This window comes from Macaca fascicularis, chromosome 14 (assembly GCF_037993035.2).
Source record: "Macaca fascicularis isolate 582-1 chromosome 14, T2T-MFA8v1.1".
NCBI lineage: Eukaryota > Metazoa > Chordata > Mammalia > Primates > Cercopithecidae > Macaca > Macaca fascicularis.
The window spans coordinates 17,121,157-17,147,124 of NC_088388.1; the positions used below are offsets into that span (position 1 = coordinate 17,121,157).

General features: G+C 34.3%; 3 protein-coding genes across 3 annotated transcripts; 2 read left to right on the forward strand and 1 right to left on the reverse strand.

Moving 5' to 3' along the window:
* Window positions 1-311: 311 nt before the first annotated feature.
* LOC107127354 (olfactory receptor 5AS1) lies at window positions 312-1,250 on the reverse strand. Its single transcript, XM_015435294.3, has one exon. The coding sequence runs from the start codon at window positions 1,248-1,250 to the stop codon at window positions 312-314; it is 939 nt and encodes a 312-aa protein (XP_015290780.3).
* Window positions 1,251-14,104: 12,854 nt separating this feature from the next.
* LOC107127355 (olfactory receptor 5F1-like) lies at window positions 14,105-15,049 on the forward strand. Its single transcript, XM_015435295.3, has one exon. The coding sequence runs from the start codon at window positions 14,105-14,107 to the stop codon at window positions 15,047-15,049; it is 945 nt and encodes a 314-aa protein (XP_015290781.3).
* A 6,256-nt stretch (window positions 15,050-21,305) lies between these two features.
* Window positions 21,306-23,326, forward strand: LOC102120252 (olfactory receptor 5F1). Its single transcript, XM_005577891.4, has one exon. It carries the CDS (start codon window positions 22,382-22,384, stop codon window positions 23,324-23,326), a length of 945 nt encoding a protein of 314 aa, XP_005577948.3. The 5' UTR covers window positions 21,306-22,381.
* Window positions 23,327-25,968: the final 2,642 nt, after the last annotated feature.

A 25,968-nucleotide genomic window follows, 5' to 3' on the forward strand; every position in this document is an offset into this window, starting at 1 on the left:
AGTCAATATTTACCTTCAATACAACATAGTAAAGAACAGAATCAATGTACAAAGTATTTTAGAAACACTAATTGGATAGAAATCATGATTATGCTTATTTAGGTAATGTTTTATAGAGTAGAATTGTGGAGATAATTTTTGGGAGAGAGGATGAAACATTTTAATGCATTGAGTATAACAAGTTATCTTTATTTCTGAAAATGTGATAAATTTAAAATAGTTGCACATAAGGTGTTCATGGCATAATTGCTGTTTATGAGATTGGAAGGGTAAGTTAGATATTGACTATTCTTAAGTGATTTGAATACCATTCATTTTAAAATACAATTTCTTTCTGATAGCTTTTTAAGAGCATTTTTCACATGCTTGTTTCTGAAACTATAAATTATTGGATTAAACATGGGAAATACAACAGTATAAAACACTGCCGCCACCTTATCAGTGTCTAGGGAATAGCTGGTGGTGGGCCGTAAGTACATAAACAGGAGCGTTCCATAGAATAAGGTGACTGCTATGAGGTGGGAAGCACAAGTGGAGAATGTTTTGCTTCTGCCACCTGATGACTTGATGCTCAACACAGTGATGAGGATGCAAAAGTAAGAAATAAATATGACCACAAAAGTGCTGGTCTGGATGAAGCCGCACAAAGCAAAGAGCAGAAGCTGGTTGATCTGAGTGTCTGTACATGATAGAGCCAGAAGAGGTGGGATATCACAGAAAAAATGATTGACAATATTGGAGCCACAAAATGGCAGCCTGAATGTGAGGCACACATGGACCAGTGATGTCATACTTCCACTGAAATATGCCAACACAATGAAGCAGACACAGACTCTCCTAGACATCAGCGTAGAATACAGCAGTGGCTTGCAGATGGCTGTATAGCGGTCATAAGCCATTGCTGCCAGGATAAGGCACTCAGCATCCACAAAAGAAGCAAAGAAAAACATTTGTAGCACACATCCATAAGGAGAGATGCTTTTCCTGGATGCTAAGAAGTTTGCCAGCATTTTAGGAGTGATTGCTGTAGAATAGCTGATATCTAAGAAAGACAAGTTGCTAAGAAAATAATACATGGGGGTTTGAAGGCTTGAATTAATATTAACTAGAATTATTAAGAGCATATTTCCCACCATAGTTAATGTATATACCATAAGAAATACCAAGAACAGTGTGACTCTGAGAGGTAGAGAATCTGTGAATCCAACAAATAGGAACTCAGTTGGCATGGTGTAATTACTCTCCAACATCTTAGTTTTCTTGTTTTTCTCACTGGACCTAGATAGTATCAGAAGACGTAAGTTAACTTGAGTTATGGATGAAACAAAAGTATCTTTATTCTCTTCTTCTAAGGAAGCAAATAGAAGGTCAGTAAAATCACAGAGATGGCATTTTTTGTAAATTTTGATTTTGTTTTTATACTTTGATTAAAGGAAGTATAATAATTAAAGATCATGGATAGCAGAAAATGTTATTTAGATGGTGGTGTTTTATACTGTACTACCTCTTTAAATGCACTGCACTTTATGTGATGATACTAGTTTCTTTCTTTTTTTTATTATTATACTTTAAGTTCTAGGGTACATGTGCACAACGTGCAAGTTTGTTACATATGTATACATGTGCCATGTTGGTGTGCTGCACCCATTAACTCATCATTTACATTAGGTATATCTCCTAATGCTATCCCTCTCCCTTCCCCCCACCTCACAACAGGCCGCAGTGTGTTCCTTTTCCTGTGTCTAAGTGTTCTCATTGCTCAATTCCCACCTGTGAGTGAGAACATGTGGTGTTTGTTTTTTTGTCCTTGCGATAGTTTGCTGAGAATGATGGTTTCGAACTTCATCCATGTCCCTCCAAAGGGTTATAAATCATGCTGCTATAAAGACACCTGCATATGTATGTTTATTGTGGCACTATTCACAATAGCACAGACTTGGAACCAACCCAAAGGTCCATCAATGATAGACTGGATTAAGAAAATGTGGCACATGTACACCATGGAATACTATGCAGCCATAAAAAAGGATGATACTGGTTTTTTTTTTTCAAGCTGAAAGGGATAAATGTAGCTCATGTAAAGAAACCTAGTAGAATAATGAGAGTTGGCAAAATCTCTAGAGGCAAAACTCTCTTTTTGCAATCCTAAAATCACATTCTTCTACATAAAGGAGAGTTGAGATAAAATATGAAAAATGTCCATATTTGAACTATGTAATTCCACAGAAGAATATCTGTGATGCTGGGAGGTTACCTAACATAGTAGTTAAGAGCATGATGGTTATGCCAGAGATGGCTGGGTTTACAACTTGGCTTTGCTATTTACTATTTTTGTGACGTTGGTATAGTTATTTGACTTTCTATGATAGTTAAAATGAATAAATAAATATTCCTAGTAAGCAGATATCTGTACATCACTTACATGACTACACATACAAGTCACTGTATGAGTGCTGTTTAAATAAAATTTATTAAAAATAAATAAATTGACTCCATTTTGATTCTTTTGATTTTATTATCTGAACACCATGAAATATCCAGATCATTCTCAATATTAATCTTGTCTTTAACATCATAGATATATTATTTGTTTTCTCTTGTAAAAAGTCTGTGTGTGTGTGTGTGTGTGTGTGTGTGTGTTATACACAAATGTATTGTTTGGCAGTACTAAATCTTTACTCATGCCCTATCATTGTTGTTTTCTTTTTCAAGGTTTAGTTTGCTTTATCTCTGAAGTAGGCACTGTTTGGTGTGAAGTTCTAGAAACAGTATGTTTTGAAGGGCTGCATATGTAATTGGACTTCTAAACTAGTTCTGTAAGGACAAACATTGTATGGAAAAATGAAAAAATAATCAAGAACAAAAAAGTTAAGATGATTTTAAATAAAATACAATGCTAATGGAATATTCAGCAGGAAGTTAGATCATTTGGAAGTGAGAAGTGCTTACAGTGAGTAACATAGTGAGTAACTAAGGGAAATTATGGGATCTATTGTCTCTGTCATACCTGATAACCTCAGAACGTCTTCTCTCCAGCCAAATGGCAAGGAATCTTCTAAATGTACTGAAAAGAGAAGCCAGCCTTCTCTGCGAACTCAGATTTTTTAGAAGAGCAAATAACTTGACAGGGTAAGAATGCAATGTGTGTAGCTAAAACTATAGTGAAGAAATCCCAACTCTGAAAAAATACTAGAAAAATGTACAAAAGTCTTTTGCAAGCTTTATATAACATTCAAATCTTCACAACTGGATATGTATTTTCTCTCTTATTTCCGACCAACCCTAGCAACTTTCCACTGTTACATTTCTGATGGGATGGCTAAATCAAATTCGCAGGCTCATCCAAACAAGTGACATTTCCATTAATGATTTTAATGAGTTTATATATTATATCCAAAAACAAGTTGTGAGATCAAAGTCTTATTTTTCTTCCTTGAGTCCCATAACACCTACAAAACAATTTAAAGGGGTTTTGTAGTCAATTGTCCAGTGAGAGACTGAGCATCCCAGGACAACTTTCCTTTTCCTACAGGATTATCTCACACTGCTCTTAGCTGAAATCAGAAAAATCTCCTAAAATGAGTTGAACCCCATTGGATCTTAGGGAAATCTCATTTGACAAACCTCCTATTCCTAAAAGATTAATAAATTGTATTTGCTATTCTCTTTGAAAGAGATATGCAGATAGCAGAAATATTAGTACTGATTACACTCAATCTATTCTTTCCTTTACAAATGGCATTGTACTGAGCTTAACCACACAGAATTTGAAGTTAGGCAAATGAATATAACCTCAGGTCTAAATACAATTTTCTAGAAGTCATTGAACTTCTCTATGCCTAAATTATTTGTTATATTTAATTAGCATAATAATACATTATAATACTGAAATCAAGATTGGACTAGGTAGCTTTACAGAAGTTGCTATGCTGTAGATGCATCAAAATGTATGTTATTATATATTTATTACTATTAATGCCATTATGATTATTTAACAATTCAATATCTGAGTTTGAAATGACAAATTCTCCTAGTTTGTTTTTATATAAACAAACACAATTAACCACACTGTAAGTGAATATGTGATATGTGCTTGTAAAATCTGAGGTTTAGCATGCTGCTACAGAAAGTTATTACACCACTGATTTTCCAAAAGTTCTTAAATAGGCATAGTCAGCTTCCATCTCATGGCAATAAGGTACACAACGAATTGGGCAGTGATTTTTTTTTCTAATTGCCATGGATAAGGTAAGCTTAGGTCTATGCTACTACTATTTTCTCCCCACACTCAACCCACATACATACACAAACTGAAACACACCACACACATGCACACACACACACACAGAGAAATAGCAGAGATACATTTTATTTGAGGTAAATTCATGATCTTTGCTACCTTCACAATAAACATTTTGTTGATGCTTTAGAGAAAAAATCACCTACCTCAGCACCATCAAGAACTTTGAATTGTAGAATTTACTTTGCATAATGGGTTATCAACATTTTTCTCTAGATCTTAGAAATAATTCTTATAAGGGATGACTATATATATTATAGTCTGTGACAAGTGAGACAGTATCCCAAGATAATTTCCAATCCCAGTAGGGCATCTGATAGTTAATTACTCTCATCCTAGTGGTATAGGTGTATGGTTTAGCTGATCTCTTTTAAATGAAAAAAGGTAAAGAATAATAACACAATTGACTATAATGTAACCAGTAATAACATAACCTGTCTTCATCATTGAGAGAGGTTTGATTAAAATGATCTTTTAATTCTACCAACAATCTTTTAATTCTACCAGCAAAAAAATTATATTTCTTCTGTAAATTCTTATTTCTATCAGTTCTCATTATGAATTCAGTTACTTAATGATACTTTGAAGTATTTAGTGGTACTATGGAATTCTAAAGTACAAGCTCAATATATTGAGAAGAATCCCAGGCACTCTAATTTTTGGTTGTTTTTCCACTGTTGGAGTGACTAGAAAGAAATATGCCTTGAATGTTAAGCTACAGGAGTAAACACCGGTGACTCAGGCAACCTAGATTTGAATGGTAGTCATGCCATTTCACGGCTATGGCACCTTGAACTACTTATTTAATGTTTACTAATTTTTAAATTGTGAATAATAATTGCACACATCAAATTCTTGTCAAGATTGAGATAACTCAATGTCAGTTGTTCAGCAGATGGTACTTGTTCCATGACTCTTAATGTTCTCTAATAATTATAGCAGTATTTGCAACAGTATTTCTTAATACTTTATAACACTGCTCTAGATCGTAACATTATTTAAATGATTGACAATGGCATAGTCTATACCTTATGATTCTTAAGATTGACAGACTAGACAGTGGATAAATACAGAATCCCACCTAGCCTCTCTTCTGTACCTGGGAGGAAAATTGAAATCAGTTTTGTGGCTTTCAGAAGGGCTTTTTATTTAATGGGTGGACCTATTTTAGAAATAGGAGGTTTAAACAAAGTTGTCAACCTTTAAGTGCATCCAGTAAATGGTTCAAAAACGCACTCATTCATATAGAAGATGAATGTAATCTCTAAAATTGAAAGCAGCTTATTCATATGCTGTGTCCTTTATGTGGTAGAAAATAATAAGGTTTGTAAAAAGATGCTTCCATGTAAGGAATCACAGAAAGCCCCCTGATGCTTGGATATACAGAAACAAGGATTCTAAATTGCTGATATTTCCAGTTTTCCATGTTATGTTTGTCTTCAATATGGTGGATAATTGTGCTCTTTAATGGGATAATGAAAGGCAAATTGACTTTTCTTCAGAGCCTGAAACTTACAAATATAGAGACTAATATTGACATTTTGTGTTTCCCCTGCTAAGAAAAAGTAAAATGACTGAGGAAGTTTGCTTTCCTTTTGTGGGTTAGAGAGGGAGAGAAAATACTATACAGATTAAAAGTTACAAGGAGGGCAGCACGGGCTGTACTGTAAGGAGACCACATCTGGAATGATAGTTTTAGATAGAAATAGTTGATCAAATTAATAAAGAATAATTGACTCATATTTTTGAAGACTCATTTTTCTTCTGTACTGGCAAAATAAAAGAGCCAAATTGTAATTACATTAGAAACTTTGCCATCTATATATTTTTTAATGTTAGTATTGTGCAGGAAAAGATAAACTCAACTATCTGGAGTCTTCAGAACCGGCCCTGACAACGTCTGAAACCTTGGAATATCCTGTCTGATAAGGGCATCTTCATATACTTTGGCTCAGTTTACACTGATGGTATGATTTATTCTGCCCTGTTTTTGCGTACCTGGGGCTTCCAGGTTATACTGTATTAGAATTGGGCATTTGAAGACTACATATCTAAGATCAGGTAAGTGGATTCTCCGTGCCTATGTGACTGACCCTCAGTCAAACCTTGGACACAATTATTTGGTAATCTTCTGTGATTGTCAATATTCCATACTTGTTATCAGATAATACTTCTGGGAGATTAAGTGTTGCCTGTGTGATTCCACTTAAGAGGACAAGTGGAAGCTCATACTTGGTTCTCCCAGAAACTAACCTATACATTCTTTTCCTTCTACAATATAATCCGTATTTTTGTGAAACAAGTTCACTGTGTACTGGTTACCAACTTGCCTGGTTCCAGTGAGACAGAACACACGTACACACAAGTTACATGAAGCAAGCAGCAAAGGACAACAGGTTAGGATTTATTGAAAGCTGGGCTTCCAAAGTTCAGGAAAGATGCTCAGACTGAATGGGATCTCATCGGCATATGCCTCACTTGCACTGCAGCTGAGGGAACCCAGAGAGCAGCCTATCCTGGTTTTGTACACTGGGGTGACAAGAATTGCTGGGCCAAAGTCTTGAAGGACAACCTGTTTCTAAAGTGAAGGAGGCATTGGCCAAAGCAACACAGGCTCTGTTCCAGCTGCCTCCCCTATCTCAGAATGTTGCATTTTCAGTAGATTCTAGAGTTATTTTTGAGCATTACACATGAGGAAGGAGGGACAACTGGATTGCTCGAAGGCTACCTGGAAAACTGTCCTGCAATCTTTAGTTGTAATAAACTATAACCATAAGCATAATAGCTTTTCTGAGTTCTGTGACTTCTAGTGAATCATTGAAACTGATGTGGGACCTCTGATACAAGTACTAAGTTCTAAAAGTGTCCTGAAGTGTTTTTTAAAATAAGATTTCAAACTTCTTTCTTTGTATATTATGTAAAATATCTAAAAATATACCAGACAGTTATATAATATTTTAATATAAAATATTAGGTAAACATTTAGTTTATTCTAAAAATGTCTATATAAACCAGAAAGCAAAAGAAATACTTATAAACTCAGCACTGAAATTGATTGAAAAGCAAAGAATCCTGAATATTGCCAAAACTGGAAATTCTCTCTGATCATCTTCACTATCTTGCTTCCCTGACAGTGGCAGCTACTTTTCTGCATTATTCCCTAGATTTCAATTTTAAAAATAATTTAATCTATATTCCTAAAACTATTTTTTAATAAATATACTTTTAAAAATTTTTGAACACTGTAAATATGATACCACAATATTTGTCATCTATAGTGCTTATGTTTTTCTTTAATACTGTGTTTCTAATGTTCTCTCATGTTCATACGTATTTCTTCACTCTGTAATTTCACAATTTGTAATATTCTTTATCTTTGCTGTGTCATAATTCAATTGCATACTACCTAATTTTATAACCCATGTTACTATTAATGTTATTTTACTTTTCACTAAGCACACATGTACAAGAGTCTACATTGATTAGATATAGGGTATACATAGTTCAACTTTAAAATATAGCAAATTATTTTCTAAATTTCTTGTTCATAGCTACACTCTCAACAACAGAAAATAACACCTCAGATTACTTGGTAATACATTTTTCTTTTCTTTCTTTTTTTTTTTTTTAAATTTTATTTTGAGACAGAGCCTCGCTTTGTGGCCCAAGCTGGAGTGCAGTGGCGCCATCTCGGCTGACTGCAAGCTCCACCTCCCGGGTTCACGCCATTCTCTTGCCTCAGCCTCCCGAGTAGCTGGGACTACAGATACCCGCCATCACACCTGGCTAATTTTTTGTATTTTTAGTAGAGACGGAGTTTCACTGTAGCCAGGATGGTCTCGATCTCCTGACGTAGTGATCCGCCCGCCTCGGCCTCCCAAAGTGCTGGGATTACAAGCATGAGCCACCACGCCTGGCCACTTGCTAATGCTTTTTATACTCTGAAATTTAATATTTTCTGCCAATATAATGGAGGTGATATTTTTAATCTTTATTGGCATAAAGAAAGATGGAAAAATCCCATTTGTAATCGTAAATTATTTAAAACAAAAGTTCAAGCAACTAAAATAATAACATTTTAGCCATTAAATTGGATGCACAAGAAGGCCATGACATTAAAGGTTATCCACTACTTTTGAAAGCATTGTCATTTCAACATTTTGCCTGGAAATTTACAGTGTTGATTCTGCCCCCTTTTGAGACAGATTAACCATTCAAAGTGAATGCCCAATAAACCTCATTATTCATAATATTAGAGGCATTTTAGCTTGAATTCCAAGAATATATAGAGCAATTATTATTGAAAGGTTAAATATCATAGAAAACTGAACATATGATAAATAAATTAAGACTCCTCTAGAACTTTTTTTACTTTACTGTAACAAATCCCTCTGGAAGTTGTGAATTATTCCATTTTGCATTAGGGAAATAAAGAGTTCAGCATTAGAATGTTTTTTAACTATGTTATTTTTATTCAGTCTCAAGGGAAATCAATAGATATTCCAACTATTTAATATATCACATATTTTTATTCTTCTCTATTAAAAGACCCACATGTATATTTCAGCAACAAAATGACTATAAGATCAATTTTTCTTCATTCTTCGTTGCAATTTATCATATGCATTTTTCTTAGTAACACAGAAAAACTTATTAGAGTAAAATATTAGGATCCTGAAGTCAATCCTTATATAAATGACTTCCACAAACATGCTTCCATTCTAAGAAGTAATAAAATAGGAATCCAATCATTTATAAAACTAACTTTAATAATATTTTACACATCAAAAATGAGTTAAATCTATTAATTATTTTATTGATTACTCAAAAATATTTATTGAATGCCTGCTATGTGGCAGACACTAATTAACCTAGTCAATAATTGCAAAGATTAGTGCTCTAAAATAGGTTATTGGAAAGGTCAAGAAGAGAAAGATGTAATAACTGAAATTTATAGATTCTATTATATCTTGTGAAGGTAATTAAATAGGTTTTTGTAATTAAGAACTTGAACTCCATTCAATCTTCGACTTTGAGGTTTTGTTTCGTTTTGTTTTATTTAACGTTAGCTATAGAAAGCACAACAATCTTATAAAATCAAGATGTGGAAATACAAGTCAACAAAACAGTGTCATCTTTATCATGCAACTCGACGACTAACAAAGATATTTACTTTCTTTGAAAAGTATCCATTCAAACATCTTTTTTACATTTCTTCTCCTTCTTCTTATTTCTATTCTTATTCTTCTTCTTCTTCCTCTTTGTCCTTCTTCTCCTTCTGTTTCTCCTTCTTCTTGCTTGTAGATGAGTAAGTGACACGTGAAAATCTAGACCTTACTCTACATCTTATAAACTGCAATGTTCTCTTGATCAGTACACAATTTATACCCAGTCAAGACAGTACAATTGTCAAAACACTAATCTCTTATGCACTTTCCCTGAGAGTCAATACCTTTATTACTTTATGAGATAATTAGAAGGAAACAAATATAAATAAAGGCATAAATACATAGAAGGGTGTAAATATGTAAATCCTCAGAGATATTATTATGTTAAAATAATAAAACAAGTCCACTGGATTTAGCTAAAACCAGGTTACCAATTACATTGAAGAGAAAATTCAGTGATAAAGATACGGTACAGATGCAGGGATCTCAAACTTTGTGGTGTCTCTACCCAAAGATATAGCCCCTTCCTCTTGGAAAAAAACATCCTAAAAAGCTGACCATTTTACCCTTTAAAATGTTTACATTTATATAATGCAATTTAATGCATTATAACAGAAATACCAAGAACATTAGTTATTATCAAGGCAATTTGCCCAACTAGTCTAGATCTGTCTGAACATCTTACACTTTTTATCACTGTAGTAGCCTATGTTGTTTTGCAGTTGTTGTTGTTGTTGTTGTTGTTTATGTTCCCTGTATTGTAATTAGAGGAGACATCAGTAGTAAAATAGTATTTTCTGTGCCTCGGAATATTATACCCCCATTAAAAAATGACCCCTTAAGATATTTCCCTAAGTCTGAAAAAATCACAGAGGTCATGACTGTTCAATTAATTATTATGGTGAAGGAGTTAAAGGCAAGCACCATACCACATAGTCTGGATTAAGGACTAGAATTTGGAGAAAGTTTATAAACCAGACATTTTCAAAAGGGGAAACATATAACCCTTATATCCTCATTGTTGCATAGCGATATGGACAAACTGCTGGATATATGGTGGGTTTGTATTCCAGAAGACAACCTTGTCTCCATTGCTTAATGTGTTTATGAAGTCAGTATTTGTGTGTGGCCTAAATGGACGATGAATATTACAAACTCAGATGCCAAAATCTGAATATGGGTTGGGGTTTAGGAGAGTGCTGTTAATTTTTGGTTTCCCAGAATCTGAATCCTTGGAACTCAGGGGAAGACTCAAACCTCTGGTGGATAATGATATGGGTAGAATAAAAGTTACTGGTTTTCTAGCCAACTCTGCAATGACTTTTGGAATAATAGGAAATTCTTCCTGCTTACAGTTATTGTAGATATTTATAAAAGTTGAATGATTCTGAGAATATAAAATAATACAGGCCTCTATTAATTCAAAGCCTTTATAGTTTAATGGAAAATTCATGTACCTGTTTTAAGATTCCCACTGGTCACACAAGCTTTGTTATCTGTTAGGAAATACAATTACATATATTACTATTCCATCAGGTTCAAAGATTATACACTTATATGTCTTAAAAATAAACTGAATGTTTAATTCATTCAAGACTTCCTTTATGAAAGATCATTTATTTTATATGAATATAAAATGATACATATATGATTATATATATCATAATCCAGATATGAGTCAAAGGAGAATAAGACAAATCATTTTTAAAGTTTTTGGGTTTGGAAGTAATGTTACCTAACTGAGATGGCAATGTTATTATTTGTGGGTAAATTCTTTAATCTATGGTAAGATGTAAACTTAGCTGTCAAAAGTTATAAGAAAATTACAATCAGATTACTACGTTTGTGTGTGTTAACAAGGAATTTGTGTATATCTGGCATTATTTGTGTGTGTATTATTTAGTATAATTTGTTTTATAATATTAAGAGTCTTGTTACCCTCTCGTCATATGTATAATTTAATTTAAACTTGAAATTTAAGTTTGAAATCTAAGTTATTAGTATTGCATTATTTGAAAGTTCTTAAGTTTAGTTCTACTTATAAGTATAATTTATTATATGCATGATTTGTTTTATTTCTTTTCATTAATTTGAAGCATTCAAAATAAAAAATGGCATAAAATATAAAACGTATACCTTCCATTTAAACTATTTGAAGATTTTTAATTAACTACTTTCGTAAACGAGATCAATCCTTATGCAAAGGCTCCTCAGAAGTGATTGTTAAAATCTACTAAGTATATGTAGAAAATAAGCCTTAAATATCAAATTAACAGTTTCAAGATTTTACAATGTGCCATCTTAATAACTGAAGAGACTTTGAATAGACTTTTGTGTAAACAGTACCACCTTTCCTCAGCTAAAATATGGGAGAAATAATTATGACCACCTCAGCAAGTGATGTAGAACATTTATTAAGAATTTAAATATAAAACCATCATATGATGCTTAAGGTATTATGAATTCCCTATACAAGTAGGCTCCCTTTCATATGGACCCCAAGTGTGGTTTATTTTGCTATCTTGAAAATTTAGATCTAGAAAATGTGAACTTTCATCCACTTGTAGAATCAGAATCACAAATAATAATTTCAAAAAAACCACACAACTTTAAAATTTTTTAAAGAAATTAGATTTTCTTATTCATTATCCTATTTGCTTAGGATATAGTATTTCTTTAAACATTGTAGAATGGATACTAGCAAGTTTCCCTTTCTTATTACTTATAATGAGAAATAGGGCTAGATTGGAAGTTAAACATATAGACAAAGGAACACACACACACAGTGACAAAGGGGTTAGGGGATGTTAAACAAAATTTATGGGAGGCCATTTTTTTTGAACTGATCTCCTAAATGCCAGGTAATCAAACTAAACTTGAAACAGTCCTGTTTTCCAAATACACAGGAGATTTCAACCGAGTCAGCCTAAAACGGACCACCACACCAAGCTAATTTTTATATTTTTAGTGGAGATGGGGTTTCACTATGTTGGCCAGGCTGGTCTCAAACTCCTGACCTCATGATCCACCCGCCTTGGCCTCCCAAAGTGCTGGGATTACAGGCATGAGCCACCGCGCCTGGCCCCAAGCTGCTTTTTGTTCCCTATTTCTGCTTTCTCCAATCCTTTTCTGTCTGTAAAGCCAAGCTCCTCTTGCTCAGCTCAATGGATCTCTTATCCTATTTTATGGAAGTAGATGCTACCCAATTCTAGAGTTGCAAACAAACACCAATTCTATATTTAAAATCATTTGTGGTAATTTTGCCTTTTGATAGGGAAGAATAATAATTTGGTGTTAGGCTATGCATCCAATTGGAATAAGCTAAAACTACAGAGAAAGAAGCAATGTAAATGGTCAATACATAACATTTTCACTGACTTTAAATGGGACTTTAAAATTACATAGACGTCAGAAATCACTTTATGATACAAGCGCTAAATAATCTCACTCTGTCATCCAGGTTGGAGTGCAGCGGCCTGATGATGGCTCACTGCAACCTCCTCCTCAGGGCGTTAAAGCGATTCCGGTGCCTCAGCCTCCTAAGTAGCTGGGATTACAGGCATGCGCCACCAGTTGCGGCTAATTTTTTTGTATTTTTAATAGAGTCAGGGTTTCGCCATGTTTGCCAGGCTGGTCTCAAACTCTCGGCATCAACTGATCCGCCTACCGTGGCCTCCCAAAAGGTTGGGATTACAGATGTGAGCCACAACCCCCAGCCTGGGTTTAACTTTCTTCTGAGACTTAGGTTCCTGCCTTTAGAGAATTGACTTCTCAATTAATCTTGGGTGACCCCAGGTCACCCAATCTCCTTGAAGGAAAACAAAATAAAAACACAGCTTCATGTATTTAATCAGGTTAAATCTTAAAATTTTTCCAGTGGATAGTTCAACTTTACACTGCACTCTAAAAATAAAGTTTCTTTTTTATATTTTTTCACCTACAAGTGAGAATCCCAGTTTAAAAAGGAAATAATAGACTACTTTGGTAAAACTCTGCATGGGAAAGAAGTTATAAAGATTTATTCCCTTCAGTGGACAGGTACTTTTTCTGCTACATAGCATTAATTTGATAATGTACTTTGTAACTAAAATAACTATTTGGATTACTTTAAAACATTAAATATCATTCTTTAGGATATAATAGATGTCAAAATATATGTTACTTGAATAGATTACTATTATTGCAGCAGGGGGCAATGTATAAATTTTGGAATTAAGGGTATAGAATTGTTTTAAAGGCAAGAAAATAAATGTATTTTAGTTAACTCACATACCTGCAAAGAACATAGGAGTGATTTTAGCAGTAATGTGCCCGTCTTTTGGATTTGAATGGAGGTTGGTATAGAAACAATAGTACAATTTATGCACATTTACAGAAACTGAAGTATGTAGAGTTAGACCAGAAATTTGAGAGACTTACAACCCAAATTCAATAGAGACCATTGTTTATTAAATTCACATGTTCATCCATTTGTCTTCTAATCATCCTTCCGTCACTTTAATTACTATGCCATATTATCCTAGGTTTTTCCATATGTGAATATCCTTATTAACATTTCTGTTTTTTTTCTATAAACTTTCAAAGGGAGAAACATTTTCATCTCATACAAAGTTTGCACAAAATATATTTCTCATAAATGACCAGAAAAAATTATACCTCACTGACTGAGTTCATCCTATTGGGATTAGCAGACACACTGGAGCTTCAGATTATCCTTTTTCTGTTTTTTCTTGTGATTTACACACTTACAGTACTGGGGAATATTGGGATGATCCTCCTAATCAAAACTGATTCCCGGCTTCACACACCCATGTATTTCTTCCTGGCTAACCTGTCCTTTGTGGACGTTTGTTACTCAACCACCATCACCCCAAAGATGCTGGCAGATTTGTTATCAGAGAAGAAAACCATCTCTTTTGCTGGCTGCTTCCTACAGATGTACTTCTTTATCGCCCTGGCGACAACCGAATGCATCCTCTTTGGGTTAATGGCCTATGACCGGTACGTGGCCATATGTCGCCCGCTGCTTTACTCCTTGATCATGTCCAGGACAGTCTGCCTAAAAATGGCAGCCGGGGCTTTTGCTGCAGGGTTGCTGAACTCCATGGTCAACACTAGCTATGTCAGCAGTTTGCCATTCTGTGGCTCCAATGTCATCCATCATTTCTTCTGCGACAGTCCCCCACTTTTTAAGCTTTCTTGCTCTGACACACACTTGAAGGAAACTATCTTTTCCACTTTTGCTGGTGTGAATATGATCGGGGCTCTGCTTGTCATCCTCACCTCCTACTCTTACGTTCTCTTCTCCATTTTTTCTATGCATTCAGGCGAGGGGAGGCACAGAGCTTTCTCCACATGTGCCTCTCACCTGACAGCCATAATTCTGTTCTACACCACCTCCATCTATACTTACCTGAGACCTAGCTCCAGCTACTCCCTGAATCGGGACAAAGTGGCTTCTGTATTCTACACAGTGGTGATCCCCATGTTGAATCCTCTGATCTACAGTCTCAGGAATAAGGAAGTAAAGAAGGCTTTAAAGAATGTATTCACCAGGAAAAGAATCCCTTCATTTCTGTGATTGTTTGACTAAAAATCTGAACTAAAGAGCATATTTTAGTTACTTTCAAATTCTAGTTCATGCCTACATTTTTTATTAGAATATTTTCTCATTAAATACATTCTGCCAATACTCAAATATTTGTATGCAGTTAGGGATAAAGCAAACTACTCAAACTGATAAAAGACCAAGGGACCTTTACTTTATAATCATTCTAAATCTTCACTGAGTTCTCATAATTAGGGGCTTATTTTAATTATATCTTGACTATATGAAGAAAGGGATTAAGTGTTTAGAAACCAAAGCCACAATGTCACATGATACTGTCCATATACAATATTTTGATTATCCATTTTTCATATTTTTCTCATTTATTATCTGTAACAGATTGTTAAATATCACATACAATAGAAACATTTTGAATTAAAATATAATTCCCCTTTTTAGGTGGTCATATTGTTACTTGGCGGGTTGCTTAAATCAAATTTTAAGACTGTAGTGTTAACAGACACTGATTTCTCCACCTTTTCTGTCTCTCCATACAAACCTACATTCATTAAAGTATTCATGTTAATTTTTACAGAAATGAACTACTAGAAAAGCTACTGTCCTATCAGAATGCATCAATTACAGCTCTTCTTCCGTTCTCATTTATTACTCACAAGTTTTTTTTAGCCCCTCTGCTATGGCCTGAATGTTCCCCTTAAAATTTATACATTGAAACTTAATTACCAATGTGATAATATTAACAGGTAGATTCTCTAGGTGGTGATTAAATCATGAGGATGAAGCCCTCATGAGTGGAATTAGTGACCTTACAAAAGTAGTGTGAGAGAGCTGTTTACCCCTTCTGCCATGTCAGGAAACAGCAAGGAGACACCACCTTCGAAGCAGAGAACAAGACGTCAAGCACCAAATCTGCTAATTCTTTGATCCTGGATTTCCCCAGCCTTCAAAACTGTGAGCAATACATTTCTGTTACTTATAAATTACCCAGCCTAAGGTATTTTATTATTGCAGCCCCAGTGAACTAAGCCACCCTATTCTTCCTTTCTCTTTTCTAGATTAACACATACACACAAGCCACAAGCCACAGGCACACACATTTAGGTGTTACAGAGTTGAATCGGTGTATACTTTCAAAAGAGGTAGATTAATGGTCACTGAATAAATCTGGTATTTTCTTTAAATACATTCATCAATTTTCTGTATACAGAAACCTTTATTAGTTAGAATAAAAGTAAATTGAAATCAATATTAATATTAAAGCTAAGCATTATGAATAGGGAGATAGGGAGTTGGCTTCGTAGACATGCAGAGGAAACTGAATGAGAACCAGTGCTTCCTGAAGAGACAGCCATACTTATCTGGAGTTTCTGAAGGAAAAATTTTCACGGTCTTTGCCTTTGCTGCTGTGAGTTATACCAGATAGAAGTGGTGATGTTCTCATCATCTGAGATGTGGACACGGCATACATTATAGACTGTCATAAAGAGGTCATTCAGGTGAATTTCATAAAAACAATCATATTTTCTTGCAGCCAAACTGAGTTGGCCTAAAACAGACTGTTTGAATCCTAAAAGTAGTTCAATGCATTTATGTAAAAATGTTCCGAGTGTATTTTAAAATTTTTATTTAACCTAAAATAAATTTAACTTGTAAAAGTATTTTAAAACTCTTAATTATTATATTGGATGTGATTTTCTAATTCCCTTCTGTCTTTGGAATCTGACAATGCTTGCTGAATACTTTCTTATGAATTGAATAAGGATATTTTTGTCTCTTTACTGTACTATCTCATTTGTTTTATGATTTTGTAAGTTTCCTTGTGTTTACTTTTGCTCGATGGTTTAATGTTACCACATTCCAAAAATATAGATATATCAAGATGGATTAAAGACTTGAATGTAAAACCCAAAACTCTTTTTAAATAACTTGAAGAAAGCCTAGAAAATAGTATTCTGGCCATAGGCCTGGGCAAAGATTTCATGGTCAAGTCTCCAAAGACAACTACCACAAAAACAAAAATAGAAAAGTAGGGCCTAATTAAACTAAAGATCTTCTGTATAGCAAAAGAAACTATAAACAAAGTAAGCAGGCAACCTACAGAATGACAGAAAATATTGCAAGCTATGCATCTGGCAAAAGTGTAATATCCAACATCTATAAGGAACTTACACAAATCAACCAGCAAAAAATAAACACCTCCATTAAAACATGGGCAAAGGACTTGAAAAGACATGTCTCAAAAGAAGACATACATGCAGCCAACCAGCATATAAAAAGTACTCAACATCACTAATGATTAGAGAAATGTAAATCAAAACCACAATGAGATACCATCTCACACAACTCAGAATGGCCATTACTAAAAAGTCAAAAAATGACAGCTGTTCGTGAGGCTGTGGAGAAAAGGGTATATTTATACACTGCTCATGGGAATGAAAATTAGTTCAACCATTGTGGAAAGCAGTTTGGAAACTTTTCAAAGAATTTAAAACAGAGCTAGCATTCAATCCAGCAATCCCATTATTGAGTGTATATCCAAAGGAATATAAATTATTTTACCAAAACAACACATGTAAACTTATGTTCATCATAGCACTGTTCACAATAGCAAACAAATTAAATCAAACTATTATACATACTCATCAGTGGTGGACTGGATAAAGAAATTAAAGCATGTGAACATCATGGATTACTATTTTGTCCTTTGTATGGCTGCATATGATTCCATGGTGTACATATACCACATTTTCCAAGAAACAAAAGCTAAGAAGGGTTGGCAAGGATGCGAAAAAAGAGAACCCTTATATGCTGTTGGTGGGAATGTAAGTAAGTACAGCCATTAAGGAAAGCAACTTAAATGTTCCACTTAAAGGTACAAATAGAACTACCATGTAATCCAGCAGTCTCCTTTATGGTATACATCCAATGAAGTGAAAGCAGAATTTCAGAGAGAGATCAGCACTCCAACATTCACTGCACCATTCGTCACAGTAGCCAACATATGGAAACAACCTAAGTGTCTATCAGTGGATAAATGGAGAAAGAAAGTGTGGTATAGGCATACAATGAAATATTATTCAGTGACATAAAAGGAGGAAATCCTGACACTTTCAACTATACTGATGAACCTGGAGGGCATTAGACTAAATGCAATAAGTCAGGCACAGAAAGACAAATACTGTATGATCACACGTGTGTGTGGTATCTAAACAAGTTGAATTCATAGAAACAGAGTAGAAAGGTGTTATACGCTCTCCGAGGGAATGTGGAGGAGAATGGGTAGATGTTAATGAAAGGGTATAATCTTTCATTTACAAGATATACAAGTTCTGGATAGTTAAAATACAGTGTATAACGATATGCATATGTTAATGTATTTGATTGTGATAATCATTAAATAATATGTACACATATGAAGTCAACACATGGGAATATCTAATATGTTAATTTGATAATTATATATTTAATGTTTTAAATAAAAATAAGTAACATTAATAGAAAATGTTTAACAGAAATCTTAAAAGTTTTTGATAGTGTAATGTGATGAGTACAGTAAAAATTATTGTACACTAAAACTAACAAAATATAATTGAATTATAAATCTACAGTAATCAAGAACAGCATAGAGTTCAGAAATGGATCCACATATATATAGCCAAAACAATTTCACAAAATACCAAAGTAAATATATATAAAAATGATGGTGGTTTGAAAAAAAGTAGTGGATAAATTGAAAATTAATTTTTGGTTAAAATTAAAGGAAAAAAGAAAGAAAAAAGGAAGGAAGGAAGAAGTAAACTACAAATCCTTTATTAAACTGCATATCCAAATATAGGGGAAAATGATAGACCTAATTTAAAACTTGAAACAACAGAAAACTGTTAAAAAAAAAAAAAAACAGAGGAAAATGTTTTTGACCTGGGGTTAGGAAAATATTTCTTAGATATGACACAAGAAAACACAAACACATAAGTAAAGCCTCATAAATTCCATTATACTTTATATTTAATTCCTCTCCTTCCTCTAGTCCCTGCTAACCACTGGGAAACCACAGATGTGATTTCTGTAATTCTTTTCCCCTTCATAGAATATGATCTAAGAGAAATCATACAGCTTGTAGCCTTTCAAGGCTTTCATCCTTACTGTGATGTTTTAAAATTGAACTATGTTGTTGCTTTTATCACTTAATTTGTTTTTTTGTGGGTTTTTATTTGCCTTTATAAAAAAGAAAAGTCCAAAACAATGGACTTAATCATGGACTACAAAGTAGTAGTCCATTCCCTTATGTAACACTAATTGATAGAAAATGAGATTGTTTCCAAATAAGAGCCATTATAAATAAAGCTTGTCTTTGTATCTACATATTTGCTTCACTTAATCGAAATTACCATCTGCTAATAAAAAGCTACTGTCAAAAAACTGCAAAGTAAAGGCATGAAATGAAAACATGCATTGTCAAAGTGCATATGCATTAAAGGACTTGTATCCAGGATATAAAAGGAACTATGAAAAAACAATGAAACCAACAACCAAAGAGAAAAATTTCACAGACATTTTACCAAAACAACAAAAAATAGAGATAGCAAGCAAACATATAAACTGTTTACAATGATTAGTTGTTAGGGAAATTCAGATTAAAACCACAAAGGGAAATAATGACACACCTATTAGACTAGGTCAAAAATTTAAAAGAAAGAAAATGCCAAGGGCTGGTAATAATATGGAGCAACAGGAACTCCCAGATATTGCTGTGTTGATACAGCACAGTACAATGTTGTAAAAGTTTGTGAGTCTCTTAAATAGCTTATACTTCCCATATGATCCAATAGACTTCCAGTTATTACCCAAGAGAAATTTTAAAAATATATAGATACAAAGATAAGCTTTATTTATTATGGCTCTTATTTAGAAACAATCTCATTTTCTATCAATTAGTGTTACATAAGGCAATGGACAACTACTTAGTAGTCCACCATTAAGTCCATTGCTTTTGGATGTTTCCTTTTTATAAAAGCAAAAAAAAAAAAAAAAAAAAAAAAAAACCCGAAAAAAATAAAGTGATAACAACAACAACATGGCTGAATTTCAAAACATAGTAGGGATGAAAGCCTGATTTGAAAGGCTACAAGCTGTATGATTTCACTTAGATCATACTCTACAAAGGGGAAGAGAATTACAGAAATCACATCCATGGTTTCCCCGTGATTGTCAGGGACTAGAGGAAGGAGAGGAATTAAATATAGAGAAATATATGGAATTTATGGGGCTAAATGAAATATTCTGTCTTAATTGAATTAGTGGTTACAAGACTGTATGTGTTGTCAAATCTCATCAAACTGTAAACTTCAGAGTGAAAGATTTTTCTAGGAAAGCTATACCACAACAAATCTGGCTTTAAGAAATTAATGCTTTCTAAGGCCATATTGTACCCATTTAAACATTCATGAATTAAAATATTTTTATTCATTGTTCTTTCTGCTTCTTCCTGAATAAACTCCTTTCAAAACCTCAGTGAAAACTGCTAGTTCTTTCTAATTTTTCAGTCCTTGCATTTGTAGGGTTTAATAACATTGATCTCTTCTTTTTACATAGTATTTTCTTCTCTCCTTGTTTCTAACAAAATTCATGTATTGAGACTGTATTGTGTTTTCTCTGTCTCTCTTAATTCACAGTTGAGTTTGCTCCAATTTTAATTATTCCACATACTTTCATTTCTTAAGTTAGGTATTCTTATATGTATAACCAAATACATATTGAAAATATAATTAGTAGTTATCAATCATGGCATAGTTCTTGATGGCATTGTATTAGCCCATTCTCACACTGCTAATAAAGACATACTTAAGACTGGGTAATCTATAAAGTAACGAAGTTCAATGGAATCACAATTAAGCATGTCTGGAGAGGTCTCAGGTGACTTACAACCACGGCAGATCTAGCAAATCTATAGCTTCATCTCTTTGCGGGATCAGAATCACAAAGAATAACTGCAAAAACCAACGTTATTTCAAAATCATAAATATATATTAATTTTTAAATCTATTGTCCTATGTGCTCAGGGTCTAGCATTTGTTTAAACATCATACAATAGATATTTATTAACTATCCTGTCTCACTACCTTTACACAGGAACATAGCTGAATTTTAGCTCACACCTACAAAAAGCAAGGGGCACACACACACTGAAATGGCACAGGGAGAGAATGATAGTTTAGTCATGCACTTAAAATAAGCTAAAAATACAAAGAGAGAGAGTCAGTGTAGACAGACAATTGAAAAGTATTTATTTTCCAGAGATCACAAACCACTTTATGATGTAAGACTTTCATAATGTCTGATTCCATACATCTATATGTGATCATTATATTTAGTATTGTTTTGAGACAAAGCTCCTGCCTGTAGAGAATTGACTCTGTAATTAATAGCAATAATCTACTCCCAATGGTTCTCTTGTCTTCTTGGAGAAAAACAAAATACAAGTGCCGTAACATGTATTTAATCATAAGGCATCTTAAGATTTTACCAATAGATAATTCAATTTTCCATTGCATTTTTTAAATTAATGTTTCTCCTTTTATTTTTAAGTTCCAAATAAGAACCTCTGTAAAAAAGGAAAATAATAATTACGTAGGTAAGTAGCCATCTGAGGAGGAAGTTTTAAAGATTGGGTAATGTTATTAAGTAAGGTGGATAGGTACCCTGTTGACTGCTTCTTGGAATTACATTCATAATGGACATTGTAGTATAACAATCATTTGATTTGCTTTTAAAACTTTGCTAAACTATTTTTAAGGATACAATAGATGTCAAAATATTGATTATTTGAAATGGTCACTGTTTTTGCTGTTTAGGGCTACACATAAGCCATTCTCAAGAGATAAAGTATGAATTTTAGAGTTTAAGAATGTACAGAGTGGTTTGGAAAAAATTTTTAAAAAATGTATTTGAGCTAAATTCACATACCAGCTCTAAGAATGGGAGAAATTTTAACAAGAATATTTTTATTATTTTACATTTTGGATGTGGACTAGCATGGAAACAATAGAACAAAGTATTTGCCTTTGCAGAAATAGAGTATGTGGACTTGAGCCAGTGATTTGAGAAACCTACAACTCCAGTTCAATACAATCAATCATTTATTACATGCAAATGCTTATCCATGGGTCCTCTAATATTCCTCTTACTTCAGTTAGTCCAGTAATTATGACATATTATTCTAGGTTTTTGTTTATTTCTTTGCCATATATGACTGTCCTATCAACACTTCTTTTTTTGTTTGTAAACTTTTAGAGAGGAAAATATTTGCAGCTAATACAAAGTTTACACAAAATATATTTCTCATAAATGACCAGAAAAAATTATACCTCACTGACTGAGTTCATCCTATTAGGATTAGCAGACACACTGGAGCTTCAGATTATCCTTTTTCTGTTTTTTCTTGTGATTTACACACTTACAGTACTGGGGAATATCGGGATGATCCTCCTAATCAGGATCGATTCCCGGCTTCACACACCCATGTATTTCTTCCTGGCTAACCTGTCCTTTGTGGACGTTTGTTACTCAACCACCATCACCCCAAAGATGTTGGCAGACTTATTATCAGAGAAGAAAACCATCTCTTTTGCTGGCTGCTTCCTACAGATGTACTTCTTTATCGCCCTGGCGACAACCGAATGCATCCTCTTTGGGTTAATGGCCTATGACCGGTACGTGGCCATATGTCGCCCGCTGCTTTACTCCTTGATCATGTCCAGGACAGTCTGCCTAAAAATGGCAGCCGGGGCTTTTGCTGCAGGGTTGCTGAACTCCATGGTCAACACAAGTCATGTCAGCAGTTTGCCATTCTGTGGCTCCAATGTCATCCATCACTTCTTCTGTGACAGCCCCCCACTTTTCAAGCTCTCTTGTTCTGACACAATCCTGAAAGAAAGCATAAGTTCTACTTTGGCTGGTGTGAATATTGTGGGGACTCTGCTTGTCATCCTCACATCCTACTCATATGTTCTCTTCTCAATTTTTTCTATGCATTCAGGCGAGGGGAGGCACAGAGCTTTCTCCACGTGTGCCTCTCACCTGACAGCCATAATTCTGTTCTACACCACCTCCATCTATACTTACCTGAGACCTAGCTCCAGCTACTCCCTGAATCGGGACAAAGTGGCTTCCGTATTTTACACAGTGGTGATCCCCATGTTGAATCCTCTGATCTACAGCCTCAGGAATAAGGAAGTAAAGAAGGCTTTAAAGAATGTATTCACCAGGAAAGGGATCTCTTCATTTCTGTGATTGTTTGACTAAAAATCTGAATTAAAGAGCATGTTTTAGTTACTTTCAAAGTCTGGTTTATACCTACATTTTTTATTAGAATATTTTCTCAGTAAACACATTTTGTTAATACTTAAATATTTGTATCCAGTTAGGGATAAAGTAAATTACCAAACTGATTCAAGACCATGGCATGTTGACTCTACTATGATTCTGTATATCTTTGTTAGGTTCTCCAAAATAATGAATATTTTTAAGTGAAATCTTATCTAGAAAAACAAATGGAATCTGTTTACAGACTAAAGCCACAATGATACATGAAACGGGAAATATAAAATAATTTCTATTATCCATTCATTTTTTCTTATGCATTATTTTTCACCATTTATGATTTTTAAGGAATTGTTAAATATCACATAAGTGAGAAATGCTATAAGTTTAATATATATTTCTCCTTTGTATTCACTGAACTATTTCTTGGAGTAATCAGGAAAAATCAAATTTTAGGACTAAAGGTTTAATAGGAATTCTAAACTCTCCGTCTTTTACCTCCTCTCTCTTTCTCTCTCTCTCTCTCATACACACACACACGTGCATGAGTATATTTAAAGAATGTGAGAGTTTGTGCCAAAATATGCTATCAAGAAGACTCTGATTAGTATGCATCAATTACAGCTATTCTTTTATTCTCTTTCATTCTGCTCCAAATTTTCTAGCCCTGTCTCTCCCTTTCTTTTCTTGAGACGGACACGCATTCAGAAAGACACATGCACACATGGTCAAGTGCTGCAAAGATTTTAATCATTGTGTAGTTGCAAGTGATAGATTAATATTCAATGAATGAATCTGACAGATAGTCTTCAAAGTAAGGTCTTGGAATTTCTGTTCACAAATTGTTATTATGCTATCTTTTCTTACCATTTGACATTTTCATTTTACATTTGTTGACGTTATAGATTTATACACACATTGATTGCTGTTTTTTTTCACTCTTGTACATGCATAAATGGGAAATAGAAAAGAATAAAGTGGTTACAGTATGCCTAAATTTTCACATTCCGAGACATTTTAAAAATATTTGTTGTTTAAAAATTTGTTTCAATTAAAAAACTGTGGTATACACACACTAAGAAGTATTTTTCAGCCTAAAAAAGAATAAAATCCTCTCCACTGCAACAAAAATTGATGATATTGCAGGTCAGTTATTAGGTGAAATAAGCCAGGAGCAGAATGACAAATATTACATGCCCTCACTTATATGTAGGAATAAAAAAGAAAATCTTGGCCGGTTGTGGTGACTCACACCTGTAATTCCAGCACTTTGGGAGGATGAGTCAGGCGGATCACTTGAAGCCAGTAGTTTGAAACCAGCCTGGCAAAAATGGTGAAATCCCATCTCTACTAAAAATACAAAATTTAGCTGAGTGTGGTGGTGCATGCTTGTAGTCCCAGCTACTTGGGAGACTGAGCAGGAGAATCGCTTGAAACTAGGAGGCGGAGGTAGCAGTGAGCCATGATCCTGCCTCTGTACTCCAACCTGGGCAATAGAATGAGACTCCATCACACATACACACAAAAGGAATCTCATGAAGGTGGAGAGTATAAAGGTGGTTAGCAGAGGCTAGGAAGAAAAGGGGTGGGATGGGGAATGAAGAGGAGTTGATAATTGGGTACAAAAATACAGAAAGATGTAATAAATGAGTTCTAGTGTTTGATAGTACAGTACAGAAATTTTAGTTTACAAGAATGTATTGCATATTTCCAGATGGCTTGGAAAGAAGCTTCTAACTTTCTCATTATGCTGGTTTTTAAACTACTATCTTTCTGCTCCAATCACACCCTTCCATACCCTTCATTTTGAGGCTAGATTGGGACTCTTGAAATCTTTTTTTTTTTTTTTTTGAGACATAGTTTCTTGTTGCCAAGGCTGGAGTACAATGGCACGATTTCAGCTCACCTCAACCTCTCCCTCCTGGGTTCAAGCGATTCTACTGCCTCAGCCTCCTGAGTAACTGGGATTACAGGCATCCACCACCAAGCCCAGCTAATTTTGTATTTTTAGTAGAGGCGAGGTTTCTCCCTGTTGGTCAGGCTGGTCTTGAACTCCCGACTTCAGGTGATCTGCCCACCTTTGCCTCCCAAAGAGCTGGGATTACAGGCGTGAGCCACCACGCCCAGCCCATGCTGTATTTTTTCTGTTGTTTGTTTTTGAGCCCAGAAATAACTTCTCACATATATGTTCAAATGATTTTTAACATGAGTGCCAAGGAAGTTCATTGGTGGAAAAGCAGCCTTTTCAATAAATGGTGTTGGAGAAATTGGATTTCCACAGAAGCAGAGGCTAGGAAGAAAAGGGGTGGGATGGGGAATGAAATCCTGTGATTTGCAGAAAAATTGAAGAAACTGGAGGTTATTATGTTAAGTGAACTAAGCCAGGCACAAAGAGACAAATGTTGTATTATCTCACTCATATGTAGACCTACCAAAATTTGATTCCATGGAAGTAAAGAATAGAATGGTGGTTGCCAAAGACTGGGATGGGATGGGAGAAAGGGAGCATGAGGAGTGTTTGGCTTATGGGCAGAAAAGTACAGAGAGATAGAAGGAATAAGTTCTGGTGCTTGATAGCACATTAGGGCAACTACAGTTAAAGATAATGTGTT

Excerpts from the sequence above, each read along its gene's own strand:
- LOC107127354 (XM_015435294.3), bottom strand. The coding sequence starts at position 1,250 with ATGTTGGAGAGTAATTACACCATGCCAACTGAGTTCCTATTTGTTGGA.
- LOC107127355 (XM_015435295.3), top strand. The coding sequence starts at position 14,105 with ATGACCAGAAAAAATTATACCTCACTGACTGAGTTCATCCTATTGGGA.
- LOC102120252 (XM_005577891.4), top strand. The coding sequence starts at position 22,382 with ATGACCAGAAAAAATTATACCTCACTGACTGAGTTCATCCTATTAGGA.